Source organism: Stomoxys calcitrans, chromosome 2 (genome assembly GCF_963082655.1).
Source record: "Stomoxys calcitrans chromosome 2, idStoCalc2.1, whole genome shotgun sequence".
Taxonomy (NCBI): Eukaryota; Metazoa; Arthropoda; class Insecta; order Diptera; family Muscidae; genus Stomoxys; species Stomoxys calcitrans.
The window spans coordinates 109,201,334-109,225,098 of record NC_081553.1 but is presented as its reverse complement, the minus strand read 5'-3'; the positions used below and the strand labels follow the sequence as shown (position 1 = coordinate 109,225,098).

At 38.9% G+C, this 23,765-nt stretch overlaps 2 protein-coding genes and 1 non-coding gene across 4 annotated transcripts; 1 reads left to right on the top strand and 2 right to left on the bottom strand.

Annotated features, from left to right (window-relative positions):
- Window positions 1-9,357: 9,357 nt before the first annotated feature.
- Window positions 9,358-9,430, bottom strand: Trnaa-agc (transfer RNA alanine (anticodon AGC)). Its single transcript has one exon. It is a non-coding gene; the product is annotated as a tRNA-Ala (tRNA).
- A 2,648-nt stretch (window positions 9,431-12,078) lies between these two features.
- On the bottom strand, window positions 12,079-22,915 carry LOC106083383 (MKI67 FHA domain-interacting nucleolar phosphoprotein). 2 transcript variants are annotated; one of them, XM_059363254.1, is made up of 4 exons: window positions 22,823-22,915; window positions 13,471-13,845; window positions 13,063-13,398; window positions 12,079-13,000 (listed from the first exon to the last, which is right to left on the bottom strand). In XM_059363254.1, the coding sequence occupies exons 2-4, from the start codon at window positions 13,558-13,560 to the stop codon at window positions 12,227-12,229; spliced, it is 1,200 nt and encodes a 399-aa protein (XP_059219237.1). In that variant the 5' UTR covers window positions 13,561-13,845; window positions 22,823-22,915; the 3' UTR covers window positions 12,079-12,226. The 2 variants fall into 2 exon arrangements, with proteins under 2 accessions (XP_059219237.1, XP_013101784.2); XM_013246330.2 differs by having other exon boundaries at window positions 13,471-13,574.
- LOC106083381 (autophagy-related protein 13 homolog) lies at window positions 15,929-18,392 on the top strand. Its single transcript, XM_013246328.2, has one exon. It carries the CDS (start codon window positions 16,197-16,199, stop codon window positions 17,979-17,981), a length of 1,785 nt encoding a protein of 594 aa, XP_013101782.2. The 5' UTR covers window positions 15,929-16,196; the 3' UTR covers window positions 17,982-18,392.
- Window positions 22,916-23,765: the final 850 nt, after the last annotated feature.

Here is a 23,765-nt window from a genome sequence, read left to right as displayed (position 1 = left end):
TATATCCAAATCTGAGCCGATATGGTCCATATGTAATCCCCAACGACCTATGTCAATAAGAAGTTTCTGTGCAAAATTTCAAGTTGTTGGCTTTACACATTTAGCCGCTGTCGTGATTTCGACAGACGGACGGACATGACTCAGAATTTCGAGACGGTCCAGAATATATATCGCAGATCAATATTTCGAAGTGTTACAAACGGAATGACTAGATTAGTATACCCCCATTCTATGGTGGTGGGTATAAAATCTATAGTCAAAGAGATATATGGGTCCATCAATGCGGCTTAAGACATGGTAAATCCACAATAGACCAGACATTCACATTGCGTCGAACCCTGAACAATTGAAGAGCATCGGATTGCCATGCACCATCTTTTCGTTGGCCATGAAGTCGTTTCTTCACAGTCCTTTACGTTTAAAGGTTTGGAAGTCATATCTGATTTTGGTATCCCTGTAAAAATAATACGTTTTTGTAGGCTAACGCTAGCTGATAGAAAGAAAGAACCTTTACGGCCCTTTCAATATCAAACAAGGTTTCAGCCATAAATAGAGCTTATTCTGTGAATTCTTTAATATCCTGCTGGAGAAAATTTTACAAGATGCAGCTGCGGAGAAGCATGGCATCAAAACCTGTCGCCTTTTAAAAGATCGATGTGGAGTCAGTTAAAGCGGGTATGGCAGTAAATGAATATAAAACAAAGTGGTAGGTATCATTGCTCAGAATGTCCTGTAAAAACCGAAAGAAACAAAGAAAGTTGGGAACTATATATTTCAGAATATCAGCAAATGTATCTACCCCAGTACCGCCGTAAACAAACCGAACGACATCAGTTTTGAAATAAAACTAAGAAGTAAAAGCTTGATAAATACCCTCTACCATGGATCGCATTTATTTAAATAAAAAATTGGGTAAGAACTCAATAAGCACTTTCGAGAGATCGGTTTAAATGGGAGCTACATCAGGTTAAGACGCTGAACGCCTGGGTTCGAATCTTGGCGAGAACATCAGAAAATTTTTCAGCGGTGGTTATCCCTTCGTAATGCTGGCAAAAGATGTGAGGTACTATGCCATGAAAAACTTCACCCCAAAGAGGTGTCGCACTGCGGCACGCTGTTCGGACTCCGCTATAAAAAGGAGGCCTCTTATCATGTAAGAAGGTTGCCCCTTTCGCTAAATGGAATGTTCAAGGGCAAATTGCATTTGCATATGGGGTTATAGAGAAGTCACTGTGCAAAATTTCATTCGATGTGGAGCTTAAGAAGAGCATTCGGGAGATCCGTTAATATGGGAGTTTTATTAGTTTACAGACCAATTCTTAGCATACTTAGCATGAATGGTAGAAGTCATTGTGCAAAATTTCAGCCAAATAAGGTTAGAATTGTGCCCTCTAAGGGCAAAAGAACTCATATCGATGGATCGGTTTATATAAGGGCTATATCCAAGTCTAGGTTCAGTATGGCCCATTTGCGATCCCCAACGAGATAGTTGTGAGCATCACACAGACTGGAACATAGAAGTTCGATATTTGTGGTGTTCATTGCTGTCACGAAAAGCTTAACTAGCAGGGGCGTCCATAGGTTGAGGATAATGGAATGCTCCATACTCAGTAGCTGCAACGGATGTGGTCAGCGGTATCGAGCGGAGAGTCTAAGTTAGAGACCGGGCATCACCGGTTCATGCACAAATACATGCGCTGAGAGTGACAAGGCGAATTATTGGCGCCTTTAAATAACCAATGGCCACCTTGTTTCCGCGGTGATCGATCCTTTGGACCGGAACGAGCTTGCTCACCTACAGGAGTTTGATGAGGATCGCCACGTCCACATGAAAATGTGGCTACAACAACCTACATCAGTAAGAAGTATGTGTGAAAATGTTCAAGACGCTAGTTTCACCCGTTCGAGTGCTATCTCGAATTGCACAGACGAGCGGACGAACGGTTGGACATGGCTAGATCGGCTCTAAATGTAACGTCTTTACATCAAAAATATATATAGTTTAGAGGTTCGTAAATAAATATTTTAATGTGTTACAAACAAAATGACTAGATAAGAATATTCCCACTGTGCATAAAATAGAAGAATATTTCGATGCCAAGACGTACACACTAGCGGTATCCATTGACATCAAGGCGACTTTAAACAATGTGCGGACCGACATACTGATCCAATCCTTAGACAAATACCAGGTTGACCAGGTCCTTAGAAACTGGATAAGCCATAAGCTAAGGAACAGATGGATAAATTGTGGATCCCACGACATAAATATAAGAAAGAAAGTGGCACAGGGAGCACGGGGGCTGACTGAGGAGGGATTTGAACCCGTCTGTTACGCAGACGATGTTATAATACTTCTTAGGGATAAGGATTCGAACTAGCTATGTAGAAGGGCCGAAAGAGTCCTGCATATGGCATACGACTGGGCTAGACCTAGGGGTCTCAATGTTAACCCAGAAAAGACCGAAATCTTGTTTACGAGGAAGGCAAAGGTGAACGAATTTAATGCACCACGTTTCCTCAAAAGAACAATTTCGATATCTGACAATATCAAATACTTAGCAGTGATCTTGGACAGGAAACTGAATTGGTGCCAAATTCAAGAGCGTACCGAGAAAGCTCACAGATATTAGGCACTATGTATGATGTAGGCCGTAAGCTCAAAATGGGGCCTGAATCCGAGGATAGTCCACTGGCTCTACATGAACGTGATTAGACTTAGTTACGCCTCAGTAGATGCGATGGAGAAAAAGTGCAACAGGTTCAGAGAACTGACAGAACCCTAGTATTGCCATCTGGAAGATCATGTTACACTGATGGATGAAAGCTAATGGACAGCGTGGACCTGGGGCCTACATTGAGAATCCAGGGACTGAGATCTGTTTTAGGCTGTCTGACCATAATACGGTCCTGCAGGCGGAGATCCGGGCGGAATGCGTGAAGTGGTGTGGTGCTAACGCGAGGACGTCGAGTGTGAACATCTTTACGGATAGCAAACTTTTTATAAGGGCAATAACAACCAGGAGGTTATAATCACAAAAAGTAAGATGGAGATTAACGCCTTCTCTGAGAATGGAACGATACGCATTATTCGGGTGCCGGGCCTTGGCGGAGTAAGGGGAATAAAAAGCAGACGATTTGGCAGTGAAGGCCAGAGGACTGCCTTCAGCAAACTTGATTAACCCGAAGCCTTTCGGGTCGGCGCTGTTCGAGTTAAGAGCGTGGGCTACGAACGCGTATGTAACACTATGGAGCAATGAAACGGTCGGCAGGACGACGAAAATCCTATGGGAAGATCCGAATTATGAGAAGACGAGGCTATTACTGAAAGGAAGCAAGCAGGAGGTCAGTAAAGCTTTCGGTATCATAACAGGATACATAGGACTACGAGCCCTTTCATGCAAAATCGGTGCAGCAAGCGATAGCATGTGGAGAAGATGATGAGACGTTGGAGCATTTCCTATGTCATTGCCCGGCTTTCACTGCTTACAGACACCGGCACTTGGGTGGGGACACAATATCAGGCATAAACCAATTAAGGGACGTGGTATGTAAAACAATTAGGGATTTTGTAAGCAGCATGGATTTCCTGACTTAAATTTTCTTTTTCGTGGTTACATTTTAGTATTTAGAGCGCACAACAAGCCGATTAATGGCTTAGGTGTATGTCCATAGTGGCATAGGACGGATTAATATCCGCATCCTCGTTGCAACCTTTCCTAACCGAACCTAACCTAACCTGAGGGCTCAAGAATTAAATCAGGAAACCGGTTTATATGGGAGCTAAACAGAATATGGATAGATTTAAAACATACTTGGTATAGCCGTTGGGGGACATCGTGAAAATGTCAGCTAAATCGGATAAGAACTGTGCCCTCTAGAGGCTAAATAAGTCAAATTCGGAGAGTGGTTAATATGGGAATTATTGCATATCAAAACATGGACCGATATACTCCATTTAAAATCTCATCCGAACTACATAAATAATATGTATTAGTGAAAAATTTCGAACAGTTTATATTATTCGTTCGAAAATAAGCGTGCTTTCGACAGGTGGATGCAAGTGACTGGATTGACTTAAATTCAAGTTTATGAGGTCTTAAATCAATATTTTGAGATGTTGCAAACGAAAAGACAAAATTAGCATATCCATATTTGTGATCCAATCAGTGTTGATGAAAAATATCGGCGTCGTTTAAACTAGTAGCTGTATGAGTCAAACGTATCGAAATAAATCGCTTACTAGGTACAATTTGTTGTCAGAATAAATGAAGAAGCGCCATTTAAAAAGCCTTTTGAAAATTGATCTGATGGTGCAACAGAAGATCTGTCATTTAAATAAAGCTGCCATTGTTATCGTCGAATATGAGCTGTCACTTTCTGTATTCATAAGACTTGTTTTATGTACGTCGAATACGAATAGGTAATCGGCATGCATTCTCATATGTATTGTTCGATGATATAAAAGCATGATTTAATCGAAAAAGTTATATATTTATTCCAAAATCCAATTGTCACATTAAATATTTCGTATGTATCACACGATGTGTGTGTGTAAAAATCTAAGACGATCTTGCCATGTCCGTCCGTCTGTCTGCCGAAATCACGCTACAGTCTTTAAAAATAGAGATATTGAGCTGAAATTTTGCACAGATTCTTTTTTTTTGTCCATAAGGAGGGTTAGTTCGAAGATGGGCTATATCGGACTATATCTTCATATAGCCCCCATATAAACCGGTCCGCCGATTTAGGGTCTTAGGCCTATAAAATCCACATTTATTATACGATTTTGCTGAAATTCGAGACAGTGAGTTGTGTTAGGCCCTTCGACATCCTTCACCAATTTGGCTCAGATTGGTACAGAATTGGATATAGCTGTCATATAGACCGATCCGCCGATTTTGGGTAAAAGCCACATTTATTATCTGAAATTGCTGAAATTTGGGGCAGTGAGTTGTGTTAGGCCACTCGACATCCTTCTTCAATTTGGCCCAGATAGGTCCTGATTTGGATATAGTTGCCATATAGACCGATCTCTCGATCTAAGGTCTTGCGCCCATAAAAGGTGCATTTATTGTTCGATTTTGCTTAAATTTGGGACAGTGAGTTGTTTCAGGCTCTTCGACATCCTTCTTCAATTTGGTCCAGATCGGTCCAATTTTGGATATAGCTGCCATATGACCGATCTCTCGATTTAAGGCTTTGGGCCCATAAAAGGCGCATTTATTGTCCGATGTCGTCGAAATTTGGAATAGCGAGTTAAGTTAAGCCTCTCGACATACTTCTGCAATATGGTACAGATCGGATCAGATTTGGATATAGCTGCCATATAGACCGATCTCTCGATTTAAGGTTTTGAGCCCATAAAAGGCGCATTTATTGTCCCATTTTGCCAAAATTTGGGACAGTGAGTTGTGTCAGGACCTTCGATATCCTTCTTCAATTTGGCCCAGATTTTAATATAGCTGCCATAAAGACCAATCTCTAGATTTAAGGTTTTGGGCCAATAAAAGAGGCATTTATTGTCCGATGTCGCCAAAATTTGGGACAGTGAGTTGTGTTGGGCCCTTCGACATACTTCTGACCCAAAACGGTCCAGATTTACATATAGCTGTCATATAGACCGATATCTCGATTTAAAGTCTTTGCCACATAAAAGGCGCATTTATAATCCGATTTCACTAAAATTTGACACAGTGACTTATGTTAGGCTTTTCGACATCCGGTCGTATATAGTTCAGATCGGTTTATTTTTAGATATAGCTACAAGAAAGATCAATATTTTGTTATACACAATTGAACAATGACTTATACTTATTAGTATTTGGTCCAAATCGGAACATATTTCGATGTAGCTGCTAATGGGCATAAGGTATGCATTTTTCACCGGATTTTAACGAAAGGTGGTTTACATATATACTCGAGGTGGTGGGTATCCACCATCCCGGCCGAACTTAACGCCTTTATACTTGTTAGATTAGCTAAGGTTAAAGACTTACCACGGTCTAGAAATCTTCTGTCCCTAACTCAAATCACATAGCCATGACCTTTGCCTTTATTGCCAGTCTCTACGACCTTTTATATTTTCACCCTAATGATGCGGACCATAGATAGTATGGTATTTGTCTTCTTGCAATATATCCCGTTTTCAGACTTGACTGCATACTTAAATCATCAGTATTCTCTACATCTTTTTGTTGAGTGTATTACTGGGAGGAGCAAAACTCAGACCGTATTTCCAGTAGTTGTTTATGTTATTTTATGAAATTCGAACTCCTCATTGCTTATGGTGAAATATGAATATTACGGAAGCAAGAGCATATTCTTCTCTTGGGCTTATTCCAAGTGCTAAACTAAACTGGAAGAACACATGGTATCTTACATACGAATTTTATTGCTCCATTAAATTACTTCCTATACGAATAAGGCCGACTGAAGGCTTAAGAAGAGACAATGGTTTTTCTTACAAAAGAGGATGGAAGAAAAAGTTTGAAGCAACATTAGCAGAACTTCTCAATCGTAATTCCAATTGATGATTGTATCTAGCTATAGACAGTTTTTATTGAGCTTGTGCTCCTTGACAAGTGCAGTGGTTTGTTTCCCGGTCGTTTCCTAAACAAAACACTCGATTCAATTAGACATCTCATTTGTGGTGGCAACATATGGATCACTTTTCCCATCTTCTTTGTGGGTTTGTTTTGAAAAGTGTGTTGATCTTTCACTTGATTTGTGTGATGTTTGTTTAAGGGGCACTGTGTCGACTTACTATGTGTGTCTTCCATCACTTAGTATTACAAAAAAAAAGACAAGAACATGGAAGAAATGTGCTATGACTATGGCAGGATTTTGTCAATCTTCAGCAACTTCTGACCGAGTGACAGGCATAGGACCAGAATTTGTGATGCACGTAAATCACCAAAAACTGCAACATTATAACAGGATTTTGAAAAAAGCATTCTTAAATTATGATAACATGGAACAAAACTCCGGTAGACGAGATAAATACAAAGAACTATTGATTATTTAAATTTATTCAATAAATTTTTCGAATCATGAAAAAAAAGAAAACAATTTTAAACAAATCAACCAAAATTCATATATATATATTAGGTTAGGTTACGTTGAAAAGTCCGTGCGGATATCAATCCGCCCGATGCCACTATGGACATACACCTAAGCCAGAAATCGGCTTGTTTTGCGCTCTAAAAACTAAAAAGTAAGCTCGAAAAAGAAAATTTAAAATAAGGTATTCCGTGCTACTTACAAAATCCTGAATTGTTTTCCATACCATTCCCTTAAGTTGGTTCATGTCTGGTATTATGTTCCCACCTTAATACTGGTGTCTTTTAGCCGCGAAAGCCGCCCAATGACATAGGAAATGCTCCAACATCTCATCATCTTCCCCACATGCCCTACACATGCTATCACTTGCCGTACCGATTTGGCATAAGTGAGCTCGTTGTCAGGTGTCCCGTTATGATACTAAAAGCTATACTGAACTCCTTCTAACTTCCTTCCATTAATAGCTCTCGTCCTCCTTCTTACTTTCTTTCAGTAATAGCTTCGTCCTCTCACAATATGGATCACCCCATAGGATTTTCGCCGTTCTACCGACTGTTTCGCTGTTCCACAGTGTTGCATACGTATAAGCAGAATTTGTGCCTGGAACACTTAAAGAAATGTAACTTAGGTACCGATTTGGGCAAGCTGTGGTCTTCTATTAAGTCACTCTCGAACCCCGTTAGAAGGGATGACCGGACTTCAGAAACTTTGAGACGTAACTGTGACTGACTTGAAGAGATGCGCCAGGTTGTTCCACCTGAGCATCCATTCCGAGAGTAACAAGACTAGGAGGAGAGCCATTCGTTGTATACGTGGTCTCCGAACCGACGGACAGCCATCACAATTAACCGTGGACGAATGTCACCGGTCATTGCAGCCATTCTGCAATTCGAATAAGCTGCGTGAAACGACTAGGTGAGCGGACGATAGTACGATCATGGCATCAGAACTCCACCCATTGTTGATATCTTCGTTAAGTTAACGTCTGCCTCAACAAACGATATCTGCCACCAAATATTAAGCCACATTGTTCACTACAAATACCCGTGAGGTGAATAGTGAGCTGAATGTGAAAGTCGATGGAGAAACGATTCCGACCATCAAGTGTAACAAAATACGTATTGTCATAATTGACAGCTCTTACGCATTCCCTCAACACGACACAGCAATTTTTGATAAGGTCATAAGTAGAAACAATGTCCTCAAGCCACTTGCCGGCAGCACTTGGGGTGCTGACACCACTTGTAGACCACGAAAAAAGCAATTGGCAGGCCTGCGGTAAGTTATGCAGCGCCAGTGTGGTATCGTCATAATATTCAGTTTTGTCACAATGCGACGGGCTGTCTCCTCAGTTCTTATGTGGTCCACCTCCTTCAGAGGACAAAGATCCTACCCGTGCGAAGACATTACTGCATGCTGTCCAAGCAAGACCTTCTGCGCTGTTGTCGCATGGGTCATCCAATTCGCCTTCTTATGGATAGGCATCTACAGCCGAGAAGCTCTAAGGTGAATCTACATGATCTAGAGTCAGAGATTCAGCGCTACAAGAGAGAACCTCTAAATCAAGCAGCATATCAAGCGGGTCTAGACAACATTCATGTAGAGACGGTAGCAAACGCGATTAATAGCTACCTGGTGACTGTGGTGGTTGGAGAACGACCGCCTCCCATTGACCTCACCCGGCAAACCAGAGTAGTTCTGGCCCAACTGCTATCCGGCAAATGCAGCCGCCTCAACTCCTACAGAACAAGGATTGATGCCAACGTGCAGGATGTGTGTTCCGATTGTGACCTGTGGCACCACATGTCACATGTTTAACTGCCCAGCCAAATGCACTCAACTTATACCTTGATCCCTCTTAAAGCACCGCATCTTAGTCGCAGAGTTCCTGGATCTGGAGATTCAATTGAACCAAGCAGACGAAAGGTAGAACACAACACACTGCTACTACAACATACAAGGGCGGTTACCCGATCAGACCTTCACGATTACGTGCACGGTCAAGGTGTGCGTTCTAGCGTTCAGCCATACATATAACTATGCTATACAATGTACCTATATATGTATGTTCCCCGAGTGCAATCGAGGTTGCCTGACACTTGCCTTTTAAATTTAATCTAGATACATACCAAATCTATCTCCCCCGGTAGATTAGGTTTATTTGACTTCTTGAGCCTCGGTTTCTTTCTACAGAGACAGATTCTTTACCTTAACAAGTGTACTAAACATAGTTTAATATAAACTGCTAACACGAATATAAAATATTAGCAAAATAATTGTACACATGATTACTCCTGGAGATGCGGGGCATCGATCCCCGTACCTCTCACATGCTAAGCGAGCGCTCTACCATCTGAGCTACATCCCCATGTTGACGACGCCGTGCTAACATACACTGTTCCGCATGTTGTCATACAAACTGTAAAAATAACACCACACACAGGGTGTTACACACAAACTACAACGGCAACAGGGTGTTCACAACCAAATTAAAAAAAAAAAACAAGCTGAACAGGATGACATTTTTTTTAGAGCTACATATGTTTAGCCGTTGGATTTCAATTTTATGTGAATTTAGAAGTGAAGATTAAGATTGTACTAACACTATTTTAAAGGCTAAAGCGGATACAATTAAAAATTAAAATAAAGAAAAATATATAAACAGAAAAAAAGGTTTGGACCAAATTAAAGAGTACTGGTTTTACATATCGGACTGCACCATCAGTAAACCCCTTACGGGCTGAATGTTTCAAATCATTTGATCGATTTATATGGGCTTCTAAATCCTGCTTTTAATAACGAAGATTTGTCACTTGAAATTAAAATTGGAAGATTAAACGATAAAATCGAACAGGTCTGTTTGCGAAATATCATCACACATCGTGAACACTTTCGTGCGATTATTTTTACAACTTTCGACGTGGATTAACTCAACAACAGCGCACCGATGAGTTTAATTAAATTTTTGGCCGAATTACTGCATACGTGAACGAACGAATTTAAAAACGCAAATGTTTAAGCCGATCATAGTTTATAAAAAGTTTGACATTAAAATGTATAAACATCCATTAAGTACGAGATGAAATTTTATTTGATTCGAAAGAGCACTTGATCACGTATGCGGTAATTCGGCCCCAGAATCTCGGCAGACCTACCGTTTAGAGGTTAAAAAGTGCTGGAGGTATCACCCGACCTTGGGGAAAGTTATATCTCCTTGGGGTTATTGACATATCGAAGGCCTTCGGTAGGTGCAACTTTTTGTGCAGAGTAGTTTTCAAAATCCAAGATGTTGATCAGCACATTGAGGCTAAGGGGTAGTGGCTATTGAGGAGAGATCTCAGTATTTTCATCTATTCTGACAACATGACCAGGCTAACGCGACCGTTTTATTTTGAAGCGTCTAACTATGCTATCGCATGACGCCTATATTCTTCACTAACGCAGACTGGTCCATATAAATCAATCTTCCAATAAAGAACGTTTAAAGAGCGACGGTTACTAATAAACACCACCTTATGGTGTACACAAATTCTCTATGGAGTGAAATAAGTCGTATAAAAACAAAATAAATAAAAGAAGACCGAGTACAGATCCCTGAGGAACTTCACTTTTATCCGGCAATGGAGATAAAGTTATATCACCTTTCTGAACAATTTTTTTATCAATCAAATAGGAAAACAAAAGTTTACACGCGCTTTTACTAAGGCCGTGAACTGTGGACAGCTTTTTAATCAAGACGAAGTAATCCACACGATCGAAGGTCTTCTCCAGACCCAAGGAGTGTAAAATACAAATATTGTGACTTGCCACGCAGTTCCGAATCTGGTCGGTAAGACCTAAAAGCTACATGGATGTCCCTCCACTCTTTCTGAATACGCATTGTCAATCATATATAAGTCATACGCTATTTCTATAAAACATGCTCTGCTTTTTTTTAAAGCACCAGCAGTAGTGCTATTAGTCTATATTCTGATACATTACCAGGGCTGCTCTTTTTCCTTATTGGGTTAATTCTCGCAATCTTTTAGCTGATTGGAAATGTGTATGTTATGGTTATGTTATTTACAAAAGGAAAAAAAAATCCGAAACATTTGGGAAAATAATCTTAAAAAACCTCATACAGACATGAAAGCCTCAAACAATTCGTCTGGCGTAATGCTGCTAAATGAAAAGCCGTCACTAGCAGCAAAACGCAGAAATTCCGGAACATTGCCTCTTACATCAGATTGGTTGTTTACAAATGAACAGTTCATCTCATTAAGTACCATGGGAGAGTTGCCAGTAGTAACTGAGGAACTGGTCTTGAGAAGTCCATTATTTCTAATGACTTTCAACAAACCCCTAGAAGTACTACAAATATCAAAAAGAGCACGATGCACATTCTTCTTAATCCTTCTTTTCACTTTCTTAGCGCGGTTCCGCAATTTGCAATATGTCCTCACTCCTATTATCATCACTCTTATCTCGAAGAAAACCTTTATAAGCCAATAAGCGGTATCCAGTGGAGTCTCAATGAGAGGCCGGGTGGCACCGGCTCTTGCTTAAATACTGAGTGTCTATGATGCTCGATACGACAAGGCGAGTTATTGACGCCTTTAAATAACCAATGGCCATCATGTTCCTGCGGCGACCGGTCGTATAGACCGGAACGTGCTAGCTCGCCTATAAGAGCTTGACGAGGATCGCAAAATCCACATGCAAATGTGGCTACAACAACAACAACAATAGGTTTTATGTATCGGACGATTCCAGAGGCTGGTCGGGAATCGTTACAGACAATTGTGGCTACACAGCAGTGGAGTGTGCCTGTGAGAAGCCGATCGGACCTAATATGCTCGTGCCGGGAAGCCGTTGTTGTAGCAGTGCGTTTTGCGCTGAGACGGCAGCCCTTGCACCGGCTGTCATTAGATTGCAATTCCGTGTGGGATATTACTCACCCAATCTGCCCTGCTAGACAGATATGATGTAGTCCATACTATGGTTATTTAGTTTCTGAATGGGGCTATGCGGTAGATCTCTTTTGAATTTTATCAATTTAATTCCTAAGTATAAATTTATACTTTTTCAGTGCTAACGTATCAAATTGCATATGCATATATTTTTAAAAACTAGCTTTACAGAGAAATTAAAGTGGAAAATAAACAGCCTTAATTACATTTAACATCTATTTGACTTTTTTAGACTTCTTTGTGGGATTTGTAGCCATTTTACCTTTTACTTTAGCTAAAGGTTTAGCAACTTCTTTGGCTGCCGATAATTGCATTTTATTTTTAGCTTTTGTGGCAATTGGCGGTTTTGGTTGCTTCTTGCTCAACTTTTGTATGCCACCGGTCTGAGGTTTACGTTTTAACATCTGATCAAAGCGTTCTATGTTGGAAGCTTTCAATGATTTGCTAAATTTAGTTTTAGTATTCTTTGACTTTTTGACAGGGCTCTCTTCCTCAATATCTGATTCATTTTCATCTTGATCACTGTCATCATCAGAATCATCATCATCATCATCTTCCTCATCATCATCAGCTTCCTTAAGGAAACCATATGACTCTTCGTCTGATGATGCCTCTTCATCGCCCTGGGGCACTGCTATGTAGTCCTCGTCTTCCGAATCTTCTTGAATGGTGTTGCCCAGCAAATCTTCTAATTTAGGTTCCTTCTTGTTTTTCTTGGCAGTATCATTTTGCGCCTTTTCTTCGCCCTTTCTTTTTGCACTTTTGGAGCTGCCAGCAGCCGTTTTGTCATCTTCTGTTTGTAGTTTTGGCTCTATGATAATCTTATCGATGTCAATGCCAAGATGTGCACACTTTTCACCCAATTTTTTTAATTTTTTCAACTGCTTGCTTGTACGCTTTGTAAAGTTTTCCTCCGACCAGTCATTGTGTTGTTTTAATTTGCGCTGCAAGGATGCTGTTTTGCTCGAGACCCAGACATTTTTGCCCGACTGGAAAATGTAAAAAGTGAAATTTTTATCATATTTTAGTTTTATTGCCAATCGATTCAAACCTTGTTTTTAACTGTTCGTACTGTTGACTTGAAATAATTGAACTGTTGCTTCTCTGGTGGTATGTATGCAGCCTTAACGAGTTTTTTAAACATCAAATAATTATCCATGGTCTCGGCAGCAACCTGGGCCACCTCAGGGTATTCAAATTCAACAAAAGCATAACCCTTGCTATTGCCGGTGCGTCTGGAACGCGCCAATCGTAGACGTGTTACCGCCCCAAACTGCTCAAAATAATTTTTCAACTGCTGCTCAAAGAAACCATGAGGAAGATGTTTGATGAAGACAACTCCACGGTCTGGCTTCTTTTCGGTTTTTTTATTGATTTTTTTCTGAAGCTGTTATATGAAAAAAAGACCACAATCGCTTAATAAATTATTCTTCATAGGTATACAGTTATGTTGAGGTACCTGTGCGGAGACAACTGTTTTCTTCTCATTTGAATCATCTTCCTTATTTTTTGGTGATTTTTTAGATTTCTGTTTTATAACCGGTGCCATATTCTTTGATTAATCTATCAAATTTAAATTAAAAACCTTCAACTGCCAGCATGAACTAAAACACAATATTCCAAAAACACACGTGCAACAAACAAAATCTCTTCACTTCTCAATCGCCTGGCTTTCATCGGTTGTGCAAAGTTGTATTTGACCAATTTTGTTAACGCAGCCAGCAGCTTTTGTATACTTCACAAATATCGTCGTAATTTATACAAGTATGAAATTCCTCGATAAATACCCAGTAAAACTTTGGACTGAAATTTTATCCGGAGGATTTGACTTAAACTAGATGCGACCGTAACAAAACACACCATCAGTTTTTTGAAGACACTCAATGCCTACCAGAATACAATGCTTTTTTTAATGGACAACCATGCACTGTAATTCTAACCTGCTATAGTCAGATGTGTCAATTGCCATATTTTTTAGTTCTATTTAGTGCAAGTCAAATGTATGCCGTGATTTATTTTATTTCAAACCAGTGAAAGTCAGATGTTCTGAATAAAATATCAATAAAAAGTTGTACTTGTGAGTTGTAAATAAAATGCAATAACAGATAATAAAAAAATATATTAATCGTGATTTGCACTAGATAGGACAACAATAGCGCAAGTAAAAAAAATGTTTCGAAAGTTCGCTAGGGAGACAATTAAAAATTTTACCGACTTCCAGAACCAGTATAGAATACCAACCCTAAGTCGGGATTTTCTCATGAGTCGTGATATCTCAGGTTTCGTGATTTTCTCGTGAGTTGTGATTCACGCGTAACACCTCACGTGCACACCTCTATCTCTGAGTTCTCAATGTAGACCTCAAAGTTTTTGGATAATTAAGTCATTCTGTCGAGGAAACGTGGCGCCTCGCCTAGCGTAGTTTCATAAAAATTAATTCACATTTCGACATAGCTTAAAAATATAGAGGATGGTTATATTTTAAGAGAATAGGACTAAAGTAAAACACAACATTTGAATAACATTAATGTGATGTTCGATTGTGTATCTTTCTATGGTTCAAAATAAGTTTGTCTGAAATTTAAAAATGTCAAATGAAGTACAGAAAAAAACTTCGCGTTTAGGCGTGGTTCACATTCAACATTGGCCCTCAAAATTTACAAAACTCATCAGTGATCTATAAATGCAAACAAGTCGCTTTTTTCTTCGCCACATCATATGGTTTTTTTAAATCTTCCGATAATGTCTGCCACTTTTTGTATCCATATGACGTTCCGTATGTATATCCGATACGAATAGACTGCGCATTAATCGACATGTATTTGTCATATGTAATGTACTTTATCCCAATGTGTTTTAAATTTAAACATGTATGTCGGATGAAAGTATAGAAGAAATAGTATTAAAAGTTTCATATGTATTGGACGATGTGTACAACTTTTTCTTCTTAATTACAAATAATATAATACAAGTGTTAGTTCGCTTAATTTTTGCAAACAATCACCTAGATTTGGAGCAGTTGTATAAACGATTTTACTTGAAATATAGATAAATTGGCCTTTTTGGTTTTGTATATTGCAATGAATAAATGAAATGAAGTTTGACATGTCATATGACTACAACGTCTGATAGCACGTTTATTGAGCACTAATGATTGTTGTTAAGCTTGTCTTTCCTCTAGAAGTCTGCCTCGATGAGTTTTGCGTACGTGACGTCACGCTCGTCAACTTTCCCTCCCTCATTCCAAGCAAATTCTAGACACGACATCAGACATGGCGCCGATGATTCGATTATTAGTTTTGTACCGACCAAGTCGATTTTTTATTGGATGGAATCGATTCGAATGCAGTCGAATAATCGACTTTTGGAATAATCGATTTGACTAATTTATCACATTGAATCAACAAAGCCAACAATTTTATTTGACTTGTGAACTGGATCGGAATCAAATCGGAATCGGTTAAAATTTTTAAGTGAAAATCGTAAAATCATCGGTTCTAATAATAAACAAAAACCAATAACTTATTTGACTGTTTAAATAACATCAAATAAATCATGAAAAGGATTTTTTGTGGAATATGAATTAACGCCTATTGTGCATGAAAAGTGAACAGAAAAGCCAAAACCACATTTCTTTGTTTCTACGCGACTGAAATAAAAATACACACATACGCATAGCGAGACAAAACAATTGAGGAAATTAATAGAAAAAAATTGTGATAGCAAGAAATGCAATTAGTTTTCTTGTAAAAATCAAACGAGAATGCCAACATGCAGTGCATAAAAAAGGGCGTGTAACTAACTTCTTCGTTCCATATGATGGTGATAAATGCATTTTTAGTTTGTGGAAATCGAATCATAGTACCCAAATAAAGAAGATATATATAATAAAAAGATCAATACTTGTTTGTATACAAATAAAAAAACAGCAATAAAAACAAACAATCTTTAAACAAATGAAAACAAGATAAATTACAAAAACGATTGAGAACAAAAAAATAATACGATAAACTTCTAAAAAATTCCACGAATTTGTGCATGTGTATGAGCTTGGTCTTGTGTTTGTGTGCGTTTGAGCAAAGCAAGCAAAGAGAGAACAAGAAAAGCAACAACAGTAATAAACGAACTATTCGAACGAGAAACCCATTTCTTGGAGAATAGCAAGAACAACAACAAAACGGCAAAATGTCGACACAACGCATTAATGCAGCTGAAAAAGATTTGGAAAAATTCATCAAATTTCTGGCCTTAAAGTCCACCCAAGTTGTGGTCCAATCTAGGCTGGGGGAGAAAATCCAAACCAAATGTAATCCCCTGGCTGGCAACGATTGGTTTAACATTGTGGTCGAAGACCATCCAGATGTTTATGCAGAAACCAAAAAGGCCTTGGCCCTTTCACCTGGAGAGAACATATTGAAACGTCTGCCCCTATGCGTGGAAATTTCCCTAAAAACTGCCGAAGGTGATCAAATGATTTTGGAAGTGTGGTCGCTGGATTTGCAAGTCGCCGCTGGTGGTGTCAATTCAGCAAAGACAAAGGATAACACAGCCGCCACCAATGGTGGCACCAACAATGATAAAGGTGGCCTTAACCAAAATATCAACAATGCTACAACAACACAACCAGAAACCCCATGCCTAAAAACAGCCCACGCCATATACAATCGCATGGGAATGCTTTTGAAATCATTAATTTCGCTGACACGTAGCACACCCGCATACAAGCTGTCGCGCCGCCAGTGCCAGGATTCGTATAGCATTTACTATCGCATCTATGTGGATAGGCCACAGACCCATGCCCTGGGCGAGGGCCATAAAAGCGTGCGCATTGGCAATTTGAATACCATAGTGGGTAATTTAGTGATGAGCGTTTCGTATCGCACCAAAATGACCATTACGCCCTCGGCGACAGCGGCTCAGACCAGAACGCGTGAGTCAAATACCATCATGATTGATTCCAATCACTTCAAGCATTGCGAGAATAATAGCAAACAAAATGCAAGTGCTGGCAACAACAAAAAGGGAATGTCGGGCGGCTTAGGGGGTGATAAGAAAATCATCGATATTGAGAAACCCTTGAGGCCGGGAGCGTTTACAGACGTGGGTAAATTGCGCCAATACACAGAGGATGATTATGTGCTGCCCGAGACGCCGCCTTTCGAATGGTTGCTGCGTAAGCCCAGGCTCGAGAGTACGGGAAGCAATGGTACTGGCTATGGTGGATCCATAGAATCGCTAAATCGTAAATGTGATTCGCCTCAGACCTCGCCACTGGGAAATGGTCACCAGCATAACATCAACAACAATGCTGCCAACAATAACAACAACAATAATGCGATCGCAACGAATAACAATGTGATGGCATTCAAAAGTTTGGAAAACGATGAAAATACTCAACAACTGTCTCAGAAATCGCCCAATAATTCAACGCACTCACAATCCCCCGTCAAGTCATTGTTTATACCCGCCCCTCAACCACCTGCCAGCGCCAACATTAGCTGTAGCCGGCAGTCTGCCTTCTCACCCCAGTCCATAAGCCTGGCCCAACATCTGTCCTCCTGCGATGATGAGAATCTACTCAAAGAATTGAATTTCCCCTTTGCCTCACCCACATCACATGTCAACGATTTGGCGAAATTCTATCGCGACTGTTATCATGCCCCGCCGCTCAAAGGTCTTTCCGAGATAAATGTCGAAACCTGCAGTATTGGTGGTGTGCCAAATTCTTCGGTGGCGACAGCGGCGACGCCATCCTCGTCCACCAATAATCAGCAACAAACACTTCCCTCCTCCTGCTCATCCTCGTCAACGGCCAAAGGTGAATACTCCTCTGTCGATGATCTCTCCAAGCAGCTGGAACAATTTGAGACCTCTTTGGAAGACTACGAAAAATTGGTGTCGCAATATATTTTGCAAACGTCTTCATCGACAGGTAGTCGCAGCAGTGGTGGCTTGCAAATGAGCAATTAGGTACGAGCCAAGTGTCATTTTTTCTGTATATAAGTAGCATGTATGGATAGATGTATGAATGTCTGATCCGAGGTTATAACTTATTACAATTATAAAAAACATATTTTTAATTACATATAACAAAAACCAAACACACACAAACACACATACATATATACATATAATTAAAACAGAAAAAGGTACTGATATTGTAAATTGTAATTAAAAAACGAGATATTGTTTATTACTGCATATACATACAACATACATATAAACAAAATATTTTTTAATTTTATTTTACTCCAGCCTTGTATAGTGTTTTAGTTTCTAAGTCTCTTTATTTTGTTTGATGATGATGTTTAATTTAATTGAAAGAAAAAACAAAAATATATGATTTAAATTCTATTATTAGAAACATTCATGAGAAACATACCCAACATATGCTTTGTTTGTTTTATTTTTAATTTTCTATTTCTCTATTTGGTTTCTTTGGTTATAATTCCTACATTTTTATAGTTTTTTTTTTGGCTTGATGGCGCGGGCGGCGGCTTTAAACGCTGCTGCTGTTGCCACCTTTGCCGTTGTCGCCAAGTTATTTGAGACGACGACAACAGACAAGACACAATACTTTCACTTTAAACGTTCGTTGATGGTGTGCACCACAATTATTTTTTTGTTTTTGCTTTTGTGCCAAAGCATGCTTTGAGACGACAAACTGGACTGGAATGCAGTTATAAAAGCAACAAGTAGGAGAAAATTGCAATTGCAACATGATGCCAATGCTAAGGAGATTAAAAAATGTAAAGATTCTTATAATGCCTAATATTTGAAATTTTCCGTACATATGTAGGTATTGCCCTAATTAGGAAATATTTCAAAAAAATTGTAATGCCAACCAAACCATCTAGACCAGTTCTGGTAGTGTGCGTAATATTTCCAAGGCCACATGGGCTTATGTTCCTGTTCGCGTACACAAATTGTGTAATAATGTGTGTGTGTGCATTAGCCCGCCACTGATCTAGACCATTTTTTTGGAATATATTAAAAATTGAAAACATAATTTTATGTTATAATACCCTCCACCATATCGTTTGTTACACCTCTAAATATGCATCTAAGGCCCGATAAAGTATATATATTCTTGATCGTCATGACATTTTAAGTCGATCTAGTCATGCCCGTCCGTCTGTCGAAAGCGAGCTAACTTTCGAAGGAGTAAAATACTTCTTAAGAGTGTAGGTCGGTTGGGATTGTAAATGGGACAAATCGGTCCATGTTTTGATATAGCTGCCATATAAACCGATCTTGGGTCTTGACTTCTTGAGCATCTAGAGGGCGCAATTCTTATCCGATTTGGCTGAAATTCAGCATGAAGTTGTTTGTTATGACTTCCAATAACTGTGCTAAGTATGGTAGAAATCGGTTCATAACTTGATATAGTGCCGTATATATACAGACTTTTGGGTCTTGACTTCTTGAGCCACTAGAGGGCGCAATTCTTATCCGATTTGGCTGAAATTTTGCATGAAGTTGTTTGTTATGACTTCCAATAACTGTGCTAAGTATGGTTGAAATCGGTTCATAACTTGATATAGTGCCATATATATACAGACTTTTGGGTCTTGACTTCTTGAGCCATTAGAGGGCGCATGACATTTTAAGTCGATCTAGACGATGACTGTCGAAAGCACGGTAACTTTGGAAGGAGTAAAGCTAGGCGCTTGAAATTTGGCACATATACATCCAATTAGTGTGTATCCGTTGGGATTGTAAGTCGGCCAATCGGTCCATGTTTTGCTATAGCTGCCATATAAACTGATCTTGGGTCTTGACTTCCTAAGCTTCTAGAGGGCGCAATTGTTATCCGATTTGGCTGAAATTTTGCACGTGGTGTTTTAATATCATTTTGGCTAATGAAAATGCAAATTTTGCCCATGAACAGTCCATTAAGGAACAGGGGCAAACTTGTCACATATCAATGAGTGCAGTGCGATTCAAGTTTAAGCTCAATGATAAGGGACCTCCTTTTTATAGCCGAGTCCAAACGGCGTGCCGCAGTGCGACACCTCTTTGGAGAGAAGTTTTACATGGCATAGTACCTCACAAATGTTGCCAGCACTAGGAGGGGAAAACCACCGCTGAAAATTTTTTCTGATGGTCTGGCCAGGATTCGAACTCAGGCGTTCAGCGTAATAGGCGGACATGCTAACCTCTGCGCTACGGTGGCCTCTTTTGGCATCAGTGGTGTTTTGGTAGCATTATCAATAATTTGGCTAAGTGTGGTTCAAGTTCAAACCGATCTCACGATTAGACTTCTTGAGCTTCTAGAGGGCGCAATTCTTATACGATTTGGCTGGAATTTTGCACATATCGGTTTGGACTGACTTTCGACAACTGTGTTAGGTATGGTCTAAATCAGTTCATAACCTGATGCAGCCTCTACATGTTGGACTTCTTAGGCTTCTAGAGAGCGCAATTCTTATCCAATTTGTATGAAATTTTGCATATGTCGTTTTAGTATGGCTTCCAACAACTGCCTTCAATATAAGCCGACCCCCCAATTTGAGTTTCTGAGCCTCTAGAGTGCGCAATTATAACTCAATCTGCCTGACATTTTGAAGATGGTGGTTTTCTATTACTTTTAACAGCCATGACAAGTACGGTCCATATCGGTCAATAAATTGATGTAGCTCATATATATTTGTCATTCATAGAACATGACAAATGCTATCTATTTTGGAGGATTAGGCCCGGCCGAACTTTGTACGCTTTTACTTGTTTGCGGCTTAAATGCATGCGTGGTTATAACGCTGAGAGCTGTTGTATTCTGGTACTTTTGCAAGAAAGCGTTTTAAAGCTCTTCTATTTTAGACGTATGAAGGGGCATTTTTAAGCCGGGCAGGTTTATCGCCTCAAGAATTTTTGCGACTGAGGATAGGAGAGATGCCCTATTAAATGGAAACAACCGCGTATTCCTTTTAATAAATTATAGATATTAACTTTCCCTTCACGCACTCGAACTCGAATTTCGACAAAAGAGCTGATATGTACTACGGAATCGGCAGAAAACCATATGACCTTATGTGCAATATATATTCATTATCTATGCTCAAATTGTAGTATATCTTTTCGTTTCGAGCGGCACATACAAAGGCCAAGATACCATGACCATACTTCGCTTTACAAATTGCTGCGAGGATAAATAAATATTTATAACGATAATAAATGGTGATATAGAAAAAAAGTCACGTTTTTAGTACACACATTTTGTGTATAAAATACTACGGTATTTTTTATACTTTGCACCAGGGACGTAGCCGAGCCCCCACCACCAAATGATTTTTTCTATAGAAAAAAAATTATATTAAATTTAATCGAAACACAAAATTTTAGTGAAACTTTTTAAAATGACAAAAGAGAAAATTTTGATTAGAGCAGGACCACCTCAAAATTATTTTTCTTATGTTCAAAATTTTAATGAAATTTTTTTCAAAACTTATTTTAATGAAATTTTTTCTAAACAAATTTTAATGAAATTTTTTCTAAAGACAAAATTTCAGCGTAATTTTTTTAAAGACAAAACTTCATCATAGTTTTTCCTAAAGACAAAATTGTAATAATTCAGTAATTTTGGAGGAGAACAAGGTGGATTAATTAAGATGGTCTCACGCTTACAGTCGGCCAGTTTGACGGTATTAAAATGTCAGTTCTGTGTTTACTTTCTCAGCAAACTACTCCATTTTTTTGCACATTCTCTTTGTTTGAGTTTCTCTTGCTCTCATTTAACTTGCACACGTACGCAAACGAGGGCAAGTTTCTTTGGTTGTGTTGAGAAAAATACCAATTTTGACATCTTGAAGGCGAATTACACCATATGATTTGTGGTTGTTAAACAAATGAGACCACCTTTAATTGTTTCGCTAGGGGAATCTCTTCCCGTTTATTTCTCAATAAACGGCATCATTTGATGACTCGTCGTAAAAATTGGTCAAAATTAATTTTTTTGAAATATTTTTAACATTTATTGTTACTTAATTTTTCAATTTATTTGCGTAAAATTCTATGGAAATAAATGTCATTAAAACCAATTGATCGACACAAAAAATAACCTGTTGAAATCATAAAGCTAATTCAAATAAAAAAGAGCGCAACAGAAAAAATGTCATCAAAATACTGAAGCTGGTTCGCTGTTCTGGTTCACTATTAAACTAAGATATTCGCAAAGAAAAGCACATTTATAAGGCTTTTGAAAGATTAGGATCGGACTGAAAATAGTGTGTTGGCAAGCCGTACAAAAATCAGCTCTGACTTTAACCACATGTCACCGCCGATTAGCCACTTCCTGCAAACAGTAGCGACGACAATTTTCAAAAAAAAAAAAAAATTGAAGTGTTTTACCAATTTCACAGTAACAGAAAAATTGTTGCAATTTTCGATTTAGAAAAAAGGTGGGGTGGGCCCCCCCCCCCAAAAAAAAAATAAAATCCTGGCTACGTCCTTGATTTCCACCATAGGATAGTGGTAGACTAGCTTATTTATTCCGTTTGTAACACTGCGGAAGATAATGTCATCGGACATAGTGTATATATTCTTGATCAACCTCACATTCCGAGATAATTTAGAGGAGTGTGTCTTTAGAACAAGCTTTCTAACCCTCGAAATGTTTATCAATCGCCTGAATACTAAAGCCCATTCCAAGGTTTAATTATTGCAAATTAGGGGCGATAATTAGTTATAGTTAATTCTCGTACCTTGTCGTATATGTAAATCGTTCCATACAATAGCTGCTCCATTTCTTTTTGCCCATGTGGAACATTGTTTTGACCCATTTAGACAAAGCAAAGTAAAATATTTTCACTTACCGCACGTGAATTTTTCTTCTTGCAATTTTTTTCTATTGACGTCGAAGTCACGTTCATGGAAATGATTGTTCAGTTACTCGATGTATTTTTAGTTTCCTGTGGAAAAAAAAACAAAGTTCAGCTTCAAATAGCATATTAATTATTATAAAATAAATGCGAATGTTACATATTCCTTAGGGACAGATATTTTAAATATTAAAATGTTTTAAACAAACGTCAAACGACTACAATAATACTTCAAAGCCTAAGTTGTTTAATAAAATGTTATGGCAGGTTTGAATACAAACAAGTAAAAAGGCGTTAAGTTCGGCCAGGCCGAACTTTCGATACCCACCACCTTGGGTATATGTAAACCACCTTTCGTCATAATCAGGTAAAAATCTAAATTTTATGCCCCCATAGCAGCTATATCAAGATATGGTCCGATTTGGACCAGATTGAGTGGTCTAATAAATACAAGTCATTGTTCAATTTTGTAGAACAAAATGTTGGTTTTATTGGTAGCTATATCCAAATATAGACCGATCTAAACCATAAACGACTCGGATAACGAAAAGTCTAATATAAGTCACTGTGTCAAATTTCAGCGAAATGGGATTATAAATGCGCCTTCTATGGGCCAAGACTTTAGATCGAGAGATCCGTCTATATGGCAGCTATATGCAAATCTGGACCGATCTAGGCCAAATTGCAGAGAAATATCGAGGGGCCTAACACAACTCACTGTCCCAAATTTCCGAGAAATCGGACAATAAATGCGTCTTTATGGGCCCAAGATCTTAAATCGAAAGATCGGTCTATATGGGAGCTATATCCAAATCTGGACCGATCTTGGCCAAATTGCAGAGAAATGTGGAGGGGCGTAACACAACTCACTGACCGAAATTTCGGCGACATCGATCAATAAATGCGCCTTTTATGGTCCCAAGACCTTAAGTCAAGA